General features: G+C 43.8%; 1 protein-coding gene across 1 annotated transcript in view; it reads right to left on the minus strand.

The window, feature by feature from the left end:
• Nucleotides 1–5,140: 5,140 nt before the first annotated feature.
• LOC117368835 (sialic acid-binding Ig-like lectin 8) overlaps nucleotides 5,141–19,613 on the minus strand; it is a 96,908-nt gene continuing 82,435 nt past the window's right edge. The window contains exons 3-4 of the mRNA XM_033962580.1: nucleotides 18,094–18,396; nucleotides 5,141–5,274 (exon numbers count right to left, since the gene is read on the minus strand). Coding sequence (XP_033818471.1) covers nucleotides 5,141–5,274; nucleotides 18,094–18,396 — 437 coding nt within the window. The remainder of the gene's footprint in view (nucleotides 5,275–18,093; nucleotides 18,397–19,613) is intronic.

Raw genomic sequence — 19,613 nt, forward strand, 5'->3', positions numbered from 1 at the left:
GGCAACATACCCATTTGGTAACAAACCACAGGCAAAATCATCATTTTAACCATCTGAACTCTCCCCCCACCAAGACAGATGTAATGGGTTCCATTGCTCACACATTTCTGAGACCTTTAGCAATAAGGATCTTTCATTTACTTTCATCGTTTCTTCCAACGTTTTCTGAATCCATATGCCTATTTTTGCTCAGTTAGCTACCTGACATGGATAGCTGAAGATGTTTTCTGTGATAAGTCTTTCTATAGAAAACCAGGATTTAAAATCAAGTCTGACTAGTGATTTAAATTGATTTGATTTAAATCAAATCCATTCTGCCAAGAATAACCATACACAACTTGAACAAATTGATAAGATCTTATATTTCTATATACTACAGGAAACCAATGTAGTTTCAGCAATGGTTATACATGTTGTAAACGTAATGCACCCAATCATCCTAGCAACTATATTCTTTATCAGCTGCAATGCTCATATCTTTGATTTCACCAGCCTCAACCATAGAACATTGCAGAAATCCAGTCTACAGATTACTAGACATTGTATCGCTGTCCTAAATTACAAACAGACATTGGCCTAACTCTAGACAACATCTGAAAGTAAAAAATGATACATTTATCACCTGTAATACATGCGCTTTCCATTGTTAATTTTGAATCCAAATGGATACCTAGCAGCCTCATTTGTGACAGTATGGGTATCCCCTAACTATACAGCCATGCCTGCATCAAATAACCTAGATACCCACTCTCTCCGCAAGTCATGCAATTCAAATAAGGCCCCCTCCTTTATCCTTCTCACCTGCTGCCCAATATCAAAACCATCAACATGCAGCATCAACAAAAAACTGAGCATGAAGTGATCAGACACCTTAAAGAGAGCCCAAGGAGGCCTCAACGATGAGATAATCAAGGCACAACAAAGGAATCATGAGGATGAGATGTCAATAATTCAGCCACAGGTGTACATTTCAAAGTTCACTTTATTGAAAGTAGCACTGCGAGGACTCAATGACTCAAAACGGACAGTGTTTCGGCATCTTTGCCTTTGTCAAAAGTCTGAACAACTGATAGTTCTATCACATAAATAGAGCATTTAATACAGGTCAAATTTAGAAATGAGCAGGAAAATATCTGGTATAAAAAGCGAAGCTGACCCTCATCATTCTGATCAACGGTTTGAAAAAGTTTGACCATGTGAACCCTATTATCAAGAATTGCATTGGCTTCCTGTGGAGGCTTGAGTTAAATTTAAATCAGTGTATAGATAATAGGGCTATGCCAAAGTGCCTTCAGGAGGCCCATATAATAGTCCTACTGAAACCAGGGAGAGATCCTTTGTGCCTGGGGTCTTATAGGCCTATCTCCCTTCTTAACTTCAAAACTAAACTCTTAGTGAAAGTGTTAGCCAACAGATTGATGCAGGTGCTGCCTGATCTGATACACAAATCACAGGTCAGTTTTGTAAATGGTTTCTATATTGTCGGTAATATGTGACAAATTATTTTGGCTATGGAGTGTAGGTAGATTTATGGGTATAACAAATGATTGCTATATAAGCAAATCACGTGTTTGCTAGGGTAAACTATAAACACCTTATCCCGGGGTTCTGTAATCTTTGCCAACTTATGCAAAAATAGAAACCAGGGCTTTATGAAAGAGTTTTATTACAGATATAAAAATATAATTCATAAGCCAGCAATAAATAATAACTAATTATTGTTCACAAAATATCTGAATACATATATGAAACTCAGTACATAATTATTACACAATAATCCCTAAGTAAATTAGTATATATACTAATTCTTACACACTAAGTAATTCCTTATAATAATAATTCCTGATTAGCAGTAATCTATTACAGTTTATCACCAAAAGTAATTAACATCTCCTTTCCTGAAACTAATCAGAGATCTAACAAACCCAGCTGATAAGGAAAATATGATTCCTTGCTCACCATCCTTCAGGTCAAGCCTAATGGAGATAGAATCAGTGCTTGTCCTCGGCATGGCACGATGTAGAATTTCTTCCGGTCAGCAAGAGTTCGTTATTTACTGAAGTGAGCTTTAAAAGTCTGTCAGCAACAGTTCCTTAGGTGATATGAAAACCAGGTCTGTATAAAGTCCTGTTTCCTCACTCTTTGGTAGAGCTAATCACAAGAGGTAATTTATCAGATTTTATTATTATAGAAGGTGTGCAGAGAAACCTATGCTAAGATCCAAGCTCCCTTATACCTCAGCACAGACTAATAATTAATTAGACACCTTCTCCTTAGTTTTTGTCAGATGACCTCTCAGGACCAATACAGAAACAGAACCTGGATCAATAGCCTTTCTGTATGTAAAGTCTAGTACAGGCCATGAGAAAGAGGTGCATAGTTAGATAACAGCATAGAAGCTGATGACTCCTACAGCTTCACATGGGCTGAGCATGTATGCATAGTCAGATGTCCTTGAATGGAGAAACACACAGTTCTGGTGAACATACCCAGAATGCATCTGGCAGGCAGCAACAATGATTTCTTCTTTTTCTCTTCTTGTATGTAACATAGTAACATAGTAGATGACGGCAGATAAAGACCCGAATGGTCCATCCAGTCTGCCCAACCTGATTCAATTTAAATTTTTAATTTTTTCTTCTTAGCTATATCTGGGCAAGAATCCAAAGCTTTACCCGGTACTGTGCTTGAGTTCCAACTGCCAAAATCTCTTGTGACACACTTATCCCTCAAACCAGCAGAGGCACTAAGTGTGTTGAGTTCTGGCCTGTCGGCGTGGCCTCCTCAGGTTGGAGGTAGGCTTTTCAGGGTAGAACAGACCTAGACGCCTGCCTAGTCTGCCAGGCCACACTGAGAGTAACTTATAAAGAGAAGACCACACAGGTAAGTCTTGTTACAAAAGAATGTTTTTGAGCTTTATTGAACCCGGGGGTCTGAATACCATCAGCAAAAATGGCAAAAATTATAAAATACAAAATAACTTGCAGTTGTCAGAATGGCTTGCTATAAATGCCACATACAGTTCAATATCCTGGACTTTCCAGTTTAAATACAGTCTTCTTCACCAGGGAAAAAGGCAAATGAAAATTATCAGAAAAATAAAACTTTCAAACTTTGCACACCTTGTGACTACAGCCAGAGTAATTACAGTTTCAAAACCTAGCACTGAATTTCTTAAACGTTTCAGCTTACCTAGCTGAGACACGGAAAGGTTTGCAGAGCAGGCTTCACAGCTCGTTATTATCAGCTGGGCTTCCTGGCCGAAGAAACACAGCAAGGCATTATGTAAGCTGTGAACTTTACTTGGGTTTTTGCCACGGAGCTTTCACACCCCTACAGATAAAAGTTCTTTGAGCAAACAAAGCTCTCCGGGCAGTCATACAGAGTAGCGGAGAGATTTTCCTGCCCTTCTCCTAATCTCTGTCAGCTGGGCTTGGGTTACGGGAGACAGCACAATCACAGCCTTGCTTCCTTCCCCTTAACAACTAACCTCCATGTCAGTGGGGAAATGGCTAGCTTCCAGCAATGGCTCAGCTACGTCCATAGCCTCTGTCTGCTCAGCAGCCTCTGGGGTGGAGTTGAGGTAGTCCTCTGTCATCTCCACGTCCTCACTGCTGCGGGCTGGAGGAGAGAGACTTCTCCCCTCATCTGCCTCCAAGCTCGGCTGTCTCTCCTGCCGCTGCCTGAGCTCGTTAGCCCCAGATCCGTCCCGGCTTTCCCTGCTCCCCCTACTGAAATTCCATACTCTGCTTTTATGTTGGTTGAAGCCCCATCCCTCTCTCCTCAAAGCAGCTGTGTTAGGCAGGAAATCCCTAGGGACATAACTCAGGTTTCTCCTAGGACTCCACTTCTCAATAAGAGTCCTCTCAGGCTTTCTAGGGTACCTGTCCTGAGATGGCGCTCTCTGCTGGATGTACCTATGTTCCTGCCTCTCCTGCTCTACCTCACTGTCTGAGGGGCAGTCAGCCAAAACCAAACTTTTACTTTTAACCTGGTCAGCCTTTCTGACCAGGGACCGTGTTTTGCTTTTATCCCTTACAGGGACAAAGCTGGCCACAGGTTTGTCACAATCCCCCCCACTTAAAGGATGACTATCCTGAAGACTTTGAGGGTGTCCTGTGTTCTCTGAAATTCTGGAAAGAATAAAACCTCCACGTCAATAACGTTTCTTATTCTTACCTTTCTTACTTGTGTACTGAGTAGACCCAGGTCCCTGTGAATTCCCCCCAGGCTGACTGAGACATAAATGAGGAAACAACTTTGCCCACTGTTCGGGCGAGAGTTGCACCTCCTCCCCAACCGAGGGCAATTCTGCTTCAAACCTAGCTCTTTCCTCCTCATCACTTGTCATGATCTCCCGGCTCCCTTTTCCCGAGCCCTGAAGATCATCACCCCACCTTAGCCTAGGATATTGGGTAGATTCTATGTATTCCCCCACATCCTGTTGGTTTCTGTCTTCTATATTGTCCACTTTCTGAGCTAAGGAGGCTACTGCCTTGGTGACCTCACTCAGTTCTCCCTTTTGCATGTTCTTAACTTGAAGCTGTAGGTTGCCTACATTGTCTCCTACTTCTGTCAGTGACCTCTCAAGTTTCCCCAATAAAGTGTTATGGTGTTCTAGCTGGGTGTGGAGAGCTTGGTTTTGTTCTCCCCATTTCTCGGTTGTTACCCCACTATTTCTACTCTTCCCCTGAAGGTTTTCTATTTTGTTTAATTGGTGTTTTACTGTTTCCTGTTGGGTTTGTTGCTCAGTGACCTGCTTCCCTATCTGTGATAGTTGGTCAGTGACCTGCATCATAGTATCTCTCAAAGTGGCATTATCCTGCTGACACTGATCCAGTATTTCCCGGGAGACTTCCTTAACTGCTATTTCATGAGAGGCTGTAATGAGTCCTATTACTTGTTTCAATTCCTGCTTTATTATCTCCATATCCTCTCTCAAGGTAGGACTTCCCCTTTCCTTCATTGTGGCTGCTTCATCCTCATGAGGAAGCGCCTCTGGGTTAGATCCTTGGCCCCCTACTTGATGATTCATGGGGTGCGATTTGTCAGATGACCCAAATCCTTTCCCCCCTCTCTCTGTGGTAGGGAACCTCGCCCAGTGCTCTAATCGAGGCTGCCAGATCCGTTCGCACAACATCTATGCTATGCGATCCCCAGGCTTCACTACATAAGGGGTCTCCGCGTGGTTGACCAGTAGGACAGCCACATTTCCCCTAAAATCCTGGTCTATGACTCCTGCTGCTACATCTAAAGCCTTTGTTAAAGCCAGACCTGAACGAGAAGCAATCCTCAAATATGAACCAGGGGGACAAGAGACCTGTAAGTCAGTTAACACTAAAGCTCTCCCTCTAGCAGGGATCTGCTGCTCGTGGGCTGCATATAAGTCATACCCTGCAGCCCCTTTATACGCTCATGTAGGAGCAATAGTCCTATCGGATATTGCCGCCCATCTAGTAGTGGGTTGCCATTTCCTCCGCTTGGACCTAGGCCGCCGACCTCCTGAGTTCCCAGGATTCCTGTTCTCGGGGTTCCCCTTAGACCATGACCCCAATACCCAAGAATCTTTATGAAGAGTATTCTCTCTCTCCCTATTGGCTGATTTAGCAGTAACCTGAGTCATTAGAGTCTGCATATCATTCCAATCCCTGCCTAATATCAGGGCGTGAGGTAAATCCTCAATGATCGCCACTCTTAATGTGGTCCGTTTGCCCTCTACCTTAAAGGACACTGGGACCATAGGATATTTTTTTACATCCCCATGAACACAGTGTATCATAGCTTCACCACGACCCTTACTGTCAGAGCTAAGCCTCCTTGTTTGTTGCCACAGCTTACGGTCCATCACACTCTGTTCTGCCCCAGTATCTATAAGGGCGGTCACCGGTCTATCCCCAATCCATACCTTCCGGAGATACTCTCCCTGAGCATCCGCCTCATCCCGCTAGTTATGGTGAAGTCTCCTTTCTGCCTGCACTCCCACTGTCGATGTCCCCCACACTTTTCCCCCACACTTAAAACACCGAATCTCCGTGGCTGGTGTAAATTTCCTCTGGGTATTACCCGGGCTCTGGGCAACTTATTCCCACTAGGGGTCATATCCCCAGGTGTGTGTGTCAGGGTGGGTGTGGATGGGTGTTCTCTAAAAGTAGGTCTCATATCTACCATATTTTGGGCGTCCAAATATGCCTCCATCACTTGCAACAGTTGTCCCATTATTTGCATTTGCGCCTCCATTAGTCCCACAAAGTCTTTATGGTGGCTTTTGGCCCCTCTTGGCTGGCTTGCCAAAGTTCTTTGTTGGACTCCCAGCCTTCGCGAAGATCCTCACTCCGGTGCTGGCGTTCTCCTGCCAAGACTGCAAGCAGCGGTGGATCCATCCTGCAGACCTATGGACGTAATCAGAAAAAAAAACCTCCAAGTGTGGTATTTTATGGTTTCCCCAAATACCAATTACTGCCCTCAGCAGTCCCCGCAGCCTAGCGTGCTTACCGCAGTACTGGTGAGTCTGCGCAGGTGTGCTCATTAAGGGTGCACTGCCCTTTCTTTACGATCCTGCTATCCCTCTGGTCCCGGCCTCTCCGTCCGTCTGTGGGGTTGGTCTCCCTCCTGAGCCGCTCTACTCCGGATCCGCCGCTGTGAAGTCCTCAAGGATTTCCTCCACTGGAACCAGGATGAAGTATCCTCAATATCAAGTTTCCATATAGTGGTCAAATAATTTCTCCAGCAAACTTTTTGACTCTCAGTGCTTCTGAAAAGGTTTGCCAAAATCAAATGTCCAAAAAAAATAATCCAGCACTTCTGATACCACTTGTGACACACTTATTCCTTGCTCTAACCAGCAGAGGGACTAAGTGTGTTGAGTTCTGGCCTGTCGGCGTGGCCTCCTCAGGTTGGAGGAAGGCTTTTCAGGGTAGAACAGACCTAGACGCCTGCCTAGTCTGCCAGACCACACTGAGAGTAACTTATAAAGAGAAGACCACACAGGTAAGTCTTGTTACAAAAGAATGTTCTTGAGCTTTATTGAACCCGGGGGTCTGAATACCATCAGCCACCCGTATGTTATGGCAAAAATTATAAAATACAAAATAACTTGCAGTTGTCAGAATGGCTTGCTATAAATGCCACATACAGTTCAATATCCTGGACTTTCCAGTTTAAATACAGTCCTCTTCACCAGGGAAAAAGGCAAATGAAAATTATCAGAAAAATAAAACTTTCAAACTTTGCACACCTTGTGACTACAGCCAGAGTAATTACAGTTTCAAAACCTAGCACTGAATTTCTTAAACGTTTCAGCTTACCTAGCTGAGACACGGACAGGTTTGCAGAGCAGGCTTCACAGCTCGTTATTATCAGCTAGGCTTCCTGACCGAAGGAACACAGCAAGGCATTATGTAAGCTGTGAAATTTACTTGGGTTTTTCCCACGGAGCTTTCACACCCCTACAGATAAAAGTTCCTTGAGCAAACAAAGCTCTCCGGGCAGTCATACAGAGTAGCGGAGAGATTTTCCTGCCCTTCTCCTAATCTCTGTCAGCTGGGCTTGGGTTACGGGAGACAGCACAATCACAGCCTTGCTTCCTTCCCCTTAACAACTAACCTCCATGTCAGTGGGGAAATGGCTAGCTTCCAGCAATGGCTCAGCTACGTCCATAGCCTCTGTCTGCTCAGCAGCCTCTGGGGTGGAGTTGAGGTAGTCCTCTGTCATCTCCACGTCCTCACTGCTGCGGGCTGGAGGAGAGAGACTTCTCCCCTCATCTGCCTCCAAGCTCGGCTGTTTCTCCTGCCGCTGCCTGAGCTCGTTAGCCCCAGCTCCGTCCCAGCTTTCCCTGCTCCCCCTACTGAGATTCCATACTCTGTTTTTATGTTGGTTGAAGCCCCACCCCTCTCTCCTCAGAGCAGCTGTGTTAGGCAGGAAATCCCTAGGGACATAACTCAGGTTTCTCCTAGGCTGGTAATGAGCATACCTTCCAGCCCTAGGACTCCACTTCTCAATAAGAGTCCTCTCAGGCTTTCTAGGGTACCTGTCCTGAGATGGCGCTCTCTGCTGGAGGTACCTATATTCCTGCCTCTCCTGCTCTACCTCACTGTCTGAGGGGTAGTCAGCCAAAACCAAACTTTTACTTTTAACCTGGTCAGCCTTTCTGACCAGGGACCGTGTTTTGATTTTATCCCTTACAGGGACAAAGCTGGCCACAGGTTTGTCACACTCTGTTAAGACTTACTCCAGCCCATCTACACCCTCCCAGCCATTGAAGCCCTCCCCAGCCCATCCAACACCAAACGGCCTTACACAGACACAGACCGTGCAAATCTTCCCAGTACTGGCCTTAGTTCAATATTATTTTCTGATTCTAAATCCTCTGTGTTCATCCCACGCTTCTTTGAACTCCGTCGCAGTTTTACTCTCCACCACCTCTCTCGGGAGCGCATTCCAGGCATCCACTACCCTTTCCGTAAAGTAGAATTTCCTAACATTGCCCCTGAATCTACCACCCCTCAACCTCAAATTATGTCCTCTGGTTTTACCATTTTCCTTTCCCTGGAAAAGATTTTGTTCTACGTTAATACCCTTCAAGTATTTGAACGTCTGAATCATATATCCCCTGTCTCTCCTTTCCTCTAGGGTATACATATTCAGGGCTTCCAGTCTCTCCTCATACATCTTCTGGCGCAAGCCTCCTATCATTTTCGTCGCCCTCCTCTGGACCGCCTCAAGTCTTTTTACGTCCTTCGCCAGATACGGTGTCCAAAACTGAACACAATACTCCAAGTGGGGCCTTACCAATGACCTGTACAGGGGCATCAACACCTTCTTCCTTCTACTGACTACGCCTCTCTTTATACAGCCCAGCAACCTTCTGGCAGCAGCCACTGCCTTGTCACACTGTTTTTTCGCCTTTAGATCTACGGAGACTATCACCCCAAGGTCGCTCTCCCCGTCCGTGCATATCAGCTTCTCTCCTCCCAGCATATACGGTTCCTTCCTATTATTAATACCCAAATGCATTACTCTGCATTTCTTTGCATTGAATTTTAGTTGCCAGGCATTAGACCATTCCTCTAACTTTTGCAGATCCTTTTTCATATTTTCCACTCACTCTTCGGTGTCTACTCTATTACAAATCTTGGTATCATCTGCAAAAAGGCACACTTTTCCTTCTAACCCTTCAGCAATGTCACTCACAAACATATTGAACAGGATTGGCCCCAGCACCGAACCCTGAGGGACTCCACTACTCACCTTTCCTTCCTTCGAGCGACTTCCATTAACCACCACCCTCTGGCGTCTGTCCGACAGCCAGTTTCTGACCCAGTTCACCACTTTGGGTCCTAACTTCAGCCCTTCAAATTTGTTTAACAGCTTCCTATGAGGAACTGTATCAAAGGCTTTGCTGAAATCCAAGTAAATTACAACTAGCATATGTTCTCGATCCAGCTCTCTGGTCACCCAATCAAAAAATTCAATCAGGTTCGTTTGGCACGATTTACCTTTTGTAAAGCCATGTTGCCTCGGATCCTGTAACCCATTAGATTCAAGGAAGTACACTATCCTTTCTTTCAGCAACACTTCCATTATTTTTCCAACAACTGAAGTGAGGCTCACCGGCCTGTAGTTTCCTGCTTCATCCCTGTGACCACTTTTATGAATAGAGACCACATCCACTCTCCTCCAATCCCCAGGAATCACTCTCGTCTCAAGAGATTTGTTGAACAAGTCTTTAATAGGACTCGCCAGAATCTCTCTGAGCTCTCTTAGTATCCTGGGATGGATCCCATCTGGTCCCATCGCTTTGTCCACCTTCAGTTTTTCAAGTTGCTCATAAACACCCTCCTCCATGAATGGCACAGAATCTACTCCATTTTCTCATGTAACTTTGCCAGACAATCTCGGTCCTTCTCCAGGATTTTCTTCTGTGAACACAGAACAGAAGTATTTGTTTAGCACATTTGCTTTTTCCTCATCACTCTCCACATATTGGTTCCCAGCATCTTTTAGCCTAGCAATTCAATTTTTCATCTTCCTTCTTTCACTAATATATCTGAAAAAATTTTTGTCTCCCTTTTTTACATTTTTAGCCAATTGTTATTCCGCCTGTGCTTTTGCCAGACGTATCTCTCTCTTGGCTTCTTTCAGTTTCACCCTGTAGTCCTTTCTGCTCTCCTCTTCTTGGGTTTTTTTATATTTCATGAACGCCAACTCTTTCACCTTTATTTTCTCAGCCACTAGGTTTGAGAACCAAATCGGCTTGTTTTTATTGATTTTCTTCACATAAAGGTTCGTAATCATTTTTATCGCTTTTTTCAGCTTAGACCACTGTCTTTCCACTTCTTTTATGTCCTCCTATCCTAACAGCTCTTTCTTCAGGTACTCTCCCATTGCATTAAAGTTCGTACATTTGAAATCTAGGACTTTAAGTATCATGCGGCCGCTCTCCACTTTAGCCGTTATATCAAACCAAACCGTTTGATGATCGCTACTTCCCAGGTGAGCACCCACTCGAACATTAGATATACTGTCTCCATTTGTGAGGACCAGATCCAATATCGCTTTTTCCTTTGTGGGTTCCGTCACCATTTGTCTGAGCAGAGCCTCTTGAAAGGCATCCACAATCTCCCTATTTCTTTCCGATTCTGCAGACGGAACATTCCAGTCTGCATCCGGCAGGCTGAAATCTCCCAACAGCAGAACCTCCTCTTTCCTTCCAAACTTTTGGATATCCACAATCAGATCCTTATCAATTTGCTGCGATTGAATCATAGGTCTGTAGACTACACCCATGTAGATAGAAGTTCCATCTTCTCTTTTCAGAGTGATCCATATCGTTTCTTCCTCTCCCCAGGTCCCTTGCATTTCAGTCACTTGGATATTGATTTTTACTCCTCCACCTTTTTGACCATCTCTGTCCTTCCTAAAAAGATTATATCCCGGTATGTTTGCATCGCATCCATGTGATTCACTGAACCATGTCTCTGTGATAGCGACAATATCTAGATCTGCCTCTAACATCAGGGCTTGCAGATCATGAACTTTGTTGCTTAGACTGCGAGCATTTGTGGTCATCGCTTTCCAGCTATTTTTCAGCGATAATCTCCTTTTTTGTATGGATTTTTGTTTTGTTTCACTTTCCGTTTCAATACTAAGAAATGAGTTGCTGATATTGTTTATGTTGCAGTTTTTACTACTATCACATCTTTTCTTTTGCCGGGGGTGGTCTCTATAATTGTCTTTCGTATATACACCACCCCCACCTTCTAGTTTAAATGCCTAAAAAAATATTGTCTAAATTTCTCTGCAAGGTTTAGAACATAAGAAGTTGCCTCCGCTGGGTCAGACCCGAGGTCCATCGTGCCCAGCAGTCCGCACCCGCGGCAGCCCATCAGGCCCATGACCTGTAATGTGATCCTTCTCTAATCCCTTTTATCCTTCTATCCATACTCTGTCTAAAACCTATCTCTACCTCTATCTGTATCCTTCAATCCCCCTATCGTTCAGGAATTTATCCAATCCTTCCTTGAACCCCCCCATAGCGTACTCTGCCCTATCACAACCTCCTGAAGCGCATTCCAGGTGTCCACCACCCTCTGTGTAAAAAAGAACTTCCTAGCATTGGTTCTAAAGTTGTCCCCTTTCAGCTTCTCTGAGTGCCCCCTTGTGCTTGTGGTTCCCAATAATCTGAAGAATCTGTCCCTTTCCACCCTCTCGATGCCCTTCATGATCTTGAAAGTCTCTATCATGTCTCCTCTGAGTCTCCTCTTTTCAAGGGAGAAGAGCCCCAGCCTTCCCAACCTGTCTGCGTATGAAAGGTTCTCCATACCTTTTATCATTTTCGTCGCTCTTCTCTGGACCCTTTCAAGTATCGCCATGTCCTTCTTGAGGTACGGTGACCAATACTGGACACAGTACTCCAGATGCGGGCACACCATCGCACGATACAGCGGCATGATGACTTTCGTCATCCTGGTTGTAATGCCCTTCTTAATAATACCCAACATTCTGTTTGCTTTCTTTGAGGCTGCTGCACATTGTGCCGTTGATTTCATTGTAGTATCTACCAGCACACCCAAGTCTAGCACTGATCCCCCCATTTTGTAGCTGAACATCGGGTTCTTTTTCCCTAAATGCATGACCTTGCATTTCTCTATATTAAAGCGCATTTGCCATTTACTTGCCCACTCTTCCAGTTTGTTTAGGTCCCTTTGTAGGTCTTCACATTCCTCCGTGGTTCTAACCCTGCTGCAGAGTTTGGTGTCAGCCGCAAATTTTATAACTTTACACTTTGTCCCCGCTTCTAGGTCGTTTATGAATACATTGAACAGCAGCGGTCTGAGCACCGACCCCTGGGGTACACCGCTCGTGACCTTCCGCCAGTCTGAGTAGTGGCCCTTCACTCCAACCCGTTGCTTTCTGTCTGCCAACCAGTGTTTAATCCATCTGTGTACGTCCCCTTCCACCCCTTGGCTCCACAGTTTCCTAAGAAGCCGCTCATGGGGTACCATGTCAAAGGCTTTTTGGAAGTTGAGATAGATGATGTTTACGGGTTCTCCTTTGTCCATCTGGCAGTTTATCCCTTCAAAGAAGTGCAGTAGGTTCGTTTGGCACGATCTTCCCTTGCAGAAGCCATGCTGGCTCGCTTTCAGTTGTCCATTTTTTTCTATGTGTTCACAGATGGTGTCCTTTATCAGTGCCTCCATCATCTTGCCTGGGCCTGAAGTCAGGCTTACCTGCCTGTAGTTCCCCGGGTCACCCCTCGATCCCTTTTTAAAGATAGGTGTGACATTTGCTATTTTCCAGTCCTCCGGGATCTCCCCAGTTTTCAAGGACAAGTTACAAATTTGTCGGAGAGTTTCCGCTATTTCGTTCCTTAGCTCTTTTAGAACCCTTGGGTGGATTCCGTCTGAGCCCGGTGATTTGTCGCTTTTTAGTCTGTCTATCTGTTTGAGGACCTCCTCATGGCTTATCTCTATATGCACCAGTTTCTCGTCTTGATCTCAACTTATGATCTCTTCGGGTAATGGTACATTTGATGTGTCCTCGCTCATGAAGACCGTCGAGAAGAACTTGTTTAACCTGTTGGCTACCTCTCTTTCCTCCTTTACCACCCTCTTTCTGTCTCCATCATCCAACGGTCCTACTTCCTCCCTCGCCGGTTGCTTCCCCTTGACATATCTGAAGAATGATTTGAAGTTTCTGGATTCCTCAGCCAGCTTCTCGTATTCTCTCTTTGCGTTCCTAACCACTCTGTGACAGTTTTTCTGGTAATTTTTGTGTTCTTTCCGGTTTTCCTCGGTTTGGTCCTTTTTCCTTTTTCGGAACGATTTTTTTTCATCTCCTATCGCCCTCTTTACTTCTGTCGTTATCCATACCGGGCCTTTTGTTCGATTTTTTTTGCACCCTTTCCTAAACCTGGGAATGTACAGGTTTTGTGCTTCCAGCATCGTGTCCTTGAATATGGACCATGCTTTCTCTACGGTTTCCATTTTTTTCACCACTGCTCTCATAGCGTCATAGTTCCCTTTCTTGAAGTTGAGCGTCGTCGCTGCAGTTCTCTTCACTTTGGATGTTCCTACCTCTAGTTTGTACCGGATCATGTTGTGATCGCTATTTCCTAGTGGTCCTACAACTGCCACTTCCTTTGCAGGTCCCCCTAGTCGGTTTAGGATTAGGTCGAGAGTGGCATTTCCTCGAGTTGATTCTTTAACAAGCTGTTCCAAGAAGCAGTCTCCCACAGCCTCCAGGAATTCTGTTTCCCTTGCACAGCTTGAGTTCCCAATGCTCCAGTCTATCCCGGGATAGTTGAAATCCCCCATCACCAGTACACTTCCGCTTTTGCATTCTCTCCTCAATTCTGCTTCCAGTTCTTTGTCGTTTGCTTCCGTTTGTCCAGGTGGGCGATAGTACAGACCCAATTTTTCCTGCTGTAGTAATATGTAATAATAATAATAATAATAATTTTATTCTTATATACCGCCATACCCAGCGAGTTCTAGGCGGTTTACAATAAATTAGATTAGGATCCGCATAGACTTGTAGATTTACAACAAATTTATCGGATTTACAACAACTGTCGCCAAACTTGGCAGATGAAAAAGGGAAATTTACAACAAATTTAGCCAACTTCGTAGATGAAGAGGGCAGAATTACAACAAATTTATCGGATTTACAACGGATTTGGTCAGACTTGGTGGGTGAGGAAGGAAGTGGGTAGGAGAAGCAGGGGGGAGATAGGAGCTATCGTGAAGGAGAAGAGTCGGGTAAGGGGCCCTGAGATTATCTGAAGGGTCGGTTAAGGGTCTTGTTTGCTGAAAAGGTAGGTTTTGAGTGATTTTCTGAAGTCGAGGTAGGTGGGGGCCTCGAGTATCATTTGGGCTAGCCATGGGTTCATCTTGGCTGCTTGGAAGGCGAGGGTTTTATCTAGAAATCTTTTGAGTTGACAAAGCTTTAGCGAAGGGAATGCGAACAGCTGAATTCTGCGGGATTTCTTATTGGTGCAGTGAAGATTTAAGTGGGGAGTGATGTATCTTGGCGAAAGACCATTTATCGATTTGTAGCATATGCATGCAAATTTGAAAAGAACTCTGGATTCGAATTGCAGCCAGTGAAGTTGGTTGTAGTATGGGGTGATGTGTTCCCATTTCTTCAGGCCCATCAGTGCAATATAGCTTCTTGTCCTTCCATGTATTTCCACATCCTCCTATGTACCTGAAGCCTTCTTTATGACACCAGGCTTTGAGCCATCTATTAAAGTCCTCTGTGTTTTTCACTCTTTGCTCTCCCTTTCCATATGCAGGCAGTATTTCAGAAAAAGCTGAAGTCTTTACAAAAGGTTTCATGCCCTCACCAAGCTCCTGAAAAGCTTTCTGTGCTGCAAGTGTGGAGTTGTTGGCCAGGTCATTTGTTCCCAGATGGATAACATCAGTGTTAAAATCCTTAGTTTCTTCCTTAATTATAATCTGTATTTGCCTGGAACTCCTGGTAGCTGAGGATCCTGGAAGACATTTCACTATTTTGGTCTCCTCGCCTTGTGTTCCAAGGTTAATGCCTCTGATGATGGAATCCCCCAACACTAATAGTTTTCTGTTTTTGGCTTTTTTATTTGTGCTTAGGGTGCGCTTGTTCTCTTGAGTTACCTTCATTGGTTCCAGTTCCACCTCCCTTCTGTTTTCATGAGTATCGCAGTGCACTAGTGGAGTGAAGGAATTCTGTAGAGGTAATATTTGTGAAGGTGGAAGTTTCTGTGTTACATGTCGTAGTCTTCCTGAGCCTACTGTGACCCTTTATTCCTGGACTGTTTTATTCTTTGAGGTAGAGGTGGTAAGTTGGTATGATTTTGTGGAGTGATGGAAGCTGCTTTAATTGTATTCAATTCCTGTTTAAGTTTGCAGAGCTCCTCCTTAATACTAGCAAGTTGAAGACAGATGGGACAAGCCTTAAGCCTCCAAATAGTATGTCTTAAATTAAAGCACCACAGTGATTGCATAGAATAAAGGTCATCTTGATTGGTTGTGAGGTGACTTGATTTGAGTTGTCCTGATTATTTGGGTCTCTATATATGAAAAGTGGTCCCTGGGATTGGTGAGACTATAAGCCTTACCCTTATTCCTATGAAGGGAACGGGAAAGAGGAAATACGATTTAACAAAGAAAAGACAAGGGTTTATTTTTTTGTGTTTTTTTGTTTTTTTTAAGTAAGAAACAGGGAGGAGTAGAGAAATTAAGCAGATATAATGCTGAAAACCAGTGAAAAGAGCAGAATATGAAATGCTGAGTAACTTAGCTTTTAGAAGTTCGCAGGGCAGCCTTGTTCACAGCACTGTCCCAAAGATATGGTTCATGCTGGAAAGCTTTCTTGCAGACAATGGTTCATGATGAAAAGATTGTTCAGGCTTTATGACGTCAGGGAGAGGCCTAACCTTCAGGTGTGTGAGGAAGGAACCACCCCTACAGGAGGCGGTGGCTTTTCTGGTGGTCAGTTTTGACACGGAGGCCTTTGATCATGTTCGCTGGAATTTCCTTTATGCAGTATTTCAAGCCTATGGGTTTCAGGGGTCTTTTGTGGAGGGCATTCAAACTCTGAGTGCTAGTGCTCATCTTTGGGTCAACTGCCACCTCTCTGATCCCTTTCCTATCTGTAGAGGGACTAGACAAGGTTACCCCCCTCTCACCATTGCTCTCATTACTTACGCTTGACCCTCTTATATGAGATATTTATGTTAATCTGGATATTAAGGGAGTGCGGTTGGGAGACCGTGAATTTAAAGTAGCCACTTTTGCAGATGATTTGTTAGTGTATCTTTTGGAACTCCAGATTTCCCTGCCAATCCTTTTTTAAATAAGGTGGCTTCTGATCATCCTTTGATGCCGGCATTCAGGAGGTCTTACTTTCTAGTAGACTGCCAAAGCATTTCTCTTCCCTGAAAGCTAGTTGGGAGCAAGACTTGTCAATCTCCCTCCTTAATTGGGACATAGGGACTAGTCCATGAGCCATGCCCAGTATTGCTTACAGTGCCTCCCTCCAAGAGTGTAGGTATAGTTTTCTTAATAGGGCGTTCATTACCCCATCACAGCTTCATCACATGGGTTTTCTAGTCAGGGGTGAATGTTCTAAATGTTTATTGGAGAGCGCTACTTATATTCATGTATTTTGGACCTGTCCTGTTGTGCACATTTTCTGGAAGAGGGTTTGTGCATATATGTGGCAGGTATTAGGCCCTGCACTCCTACTCTGTTATTATTGGGCTTACCAGGAACTTCTAGTCTTAGAGGGAGGGGCACCTTACCATGGATCTGGAAACTTAGTCTATTGTATCACAAAACCATATTGCAGGACTGGACTACCTCACAACTTCCCTCTTATTGGACCTGGAAAGCAGTTTTTCTACATTGATTATTTGGGAGATGCAGGATGCTAGTGTAACCTTCAATAAATTTTCAAGGGAAAAATAAAAAAATAAAAGGAGGAAGCTATTTTTATCTCTATAGGAACCACATTTGCAATTTCCGACACTGAGAGCCTGCAGTCAAATACTGAATAAGCTGGGAAATACATCTCTTGGGGGGGCATTGAATATTGTCTTGTTTTCTATGGATCTCTTGAGTTTTCAGTTTTTCTGGTCAACTTGTGATCCCCCTTTTGTTATCTTCTGACTCTGTTCCAATACTCCTTTTTCTTTTTTTGTCTATGTTCCCACTGTGTCTCCAGACTCTGGGCTTGGTATTAGTGGGAGGGTTTTGGGGGGTATGGAATGTGGTGTTGCTGGTTTAGAAACCCTCGTTGCATTATATTTCGGTATAGGCACGTGTTTGTTTTTTTTACTTTTCATCTAATGCTTTTTGTAACATTGATTTTACTTGGGTAGGGGTAGGGAGTGGGGGTTTGTATATTTGTTGTTCGTTGCAAATATAATTTCCCATGCTCTTGTATTGTTCTTTGGTGATTTCTTTTTAATAAAAGATTTTCAATTTAAAACAAAAAAACAACACCAAATCTGAAACTTGGCTTGCCAGCTTAATTGGCAGCCAGTATTTTGCAAATAAACAGATTGATGATTACCCATAAAAAGTCTAGCAGCAGTACTTTCAGATGAGTTCTTTGAGCTTTGGCTTATTCCAGATAGAAAAGTGAGCCCATATGCAGCACAAAGTGTTCACACTCCCCTCTCCCCATAAACCCCCCACCACCACCAAAAACCAAACAACCTCCTAAATTGCCTGTATGAACAATTGTCACAAGAAAAAAAAAAAATTTTTACAATTAGGGCTGTACCAAATATTTGTATTCAGTTTCGCCCCGATTAGTAATTTGTATTTAGCCGAATAGTGATTTAAATTCAAATATGAATAATCTGGGGCTCTACTGTGCTAAATCCTACTGAAGCAAACACCTGATCTCCGATTTCACATTGTTTTTTTTATTATTATTATTTGTTATGTTAAAGCTCAATGCTCATTAGTCATATCTGATATTCGTATTCAGCTAAATAATATTTTTCATTATTCATGTTCAGCCAAATCGTAAAATACACTATTTGGTTTAGCTCAGTAAAATGCATGTTCCATAATATTTCCCCCACAGAACCAAGCTTCTTACCAATAAAATTTAATGTGACCGTAGAACTCACTTCATGGTCCCCATCATCAAGACTCACAAAACATTTCAGCAGTTTGCCATTGTCTGCTAAAGATCCTTGAATGACATAACTGGATGAATAAGTGGCTGACCAATCGTCATATGTAGTTGTATTTTCTATGGTAGGAATTCCACTTAAACTACCACTCCAACGGATGATGGGGATAGGGAGTCCTTTACACTTCCCTGGTGCTGTGCAGATGAATTTCACTGGACGATTTGCATATAGTATACTGTGCATGATGGTGGGCTTTTCAGAGAGAGCTAAACAAGAAAGACAAAAGAAACTGCTACAATCCAGGCCTCCATAAGTTAAAACCCACATCAAACATAAGCCAGTACTAGATGAATGTGGATGGGCCTGGGCTCCTTCAGCAGCCAGGCATACCACTGATGTAGCTGATGGGGGGATTTCCAAGCCCTGCCAGCTGAGGAACTCTGGAATTTGCTTTGAGACACCATTGCAAGACAGTGAAGAAGTTGGCAGTCAGGAGCAGCACTTTTAGCTGCTAATTCCAGCGTTGTGAATCTGCACAAACACAGAGCAGAGTAGTGATATCAAGAAAACTGTGATTTATTGGATAAGCTAAACTCGATGTGGCCACGTTTCCCCCTCAGGCTGTGTCAGGGGAAACTTGCAAGAGGATAAGCAAGTATTCTTCCTTTTCAAGCAAAAAAAACTTTCACATTCACAAATCAAGCAGAATTCAAAAACCCAGGGTGATACCTCTTCTCTTGCTGTATGGACTAGTAATTTCCCCTCCCAATGCTGCCTGAGGATGAAACATGGCTATATTGGGCTTGGCTGATCCAGTAAAATTGCAGTATTCTCATTCTGCTCTGTACTTCTGTCTGTGAGAGTATTCACAGATTAACTCCTCTTTATATTTTCCTGGGTATATGGGAGCACTGTGAACCTGTTCAGGTCTTACAGGAGCACCTCCTGATGCTAGTATTGCAAGATCAGCAAGAGACAGTGTTAAGCCACCAGTAAATGTGCTTGTGGTGCCAGCATCAAGTGCTGCTACTTCCTGCTAGCTTCTGTACTGTACTGCACATCTGAGTGAATTGAGCTCTGGATTTCTGTGGCTGGTGGGACTTGGGAGATACCAGTCAGCTAAGTTATTTTTTACTTAAATTTTGATGGGGAATAGGGGGAAGAGGCAAGTAAAAACAAGAGAAGACAGAAGATATGGGGTGCTCAGTGCCTCATGTGCACTCATGTTAACCATTGGCCCTCCAAATAATTAATTTCTGGCTACACCACTGGTGCAAAGGCAAAGTATGTGAATGTGAGATTCCTGGCCGGGTTTTCCAGAAACCTTGCACATTCACCCAATCAGCACACATAAGCCACTTTAGAAGGTGCAATAAAATGTTTTATTGAGACATCTGCCTGAGCCTATTCTCTAATAGGCTCAGGAAAGGCAAAGATATGCTTTTAACTTTTATATCTCATGTCTAGTGCATCAGCCTATACA

The sequence above is a fragment of the Geotrypetes seraphini genome, chromosome 11, assembly GCF_902459505.1.
Source record: "Geotrypetes seraphini chromosome 11, aGeoSer1.1, whole genome shotgun sequence".
NCBI classification, from domain to species: domain Eukaryota; kingdom Metazoa; phylum Chordata; class Amphibia; order Gymnophiona; family Dermophiidae; genus Geotrypetes; species Geotrypetes seraphini.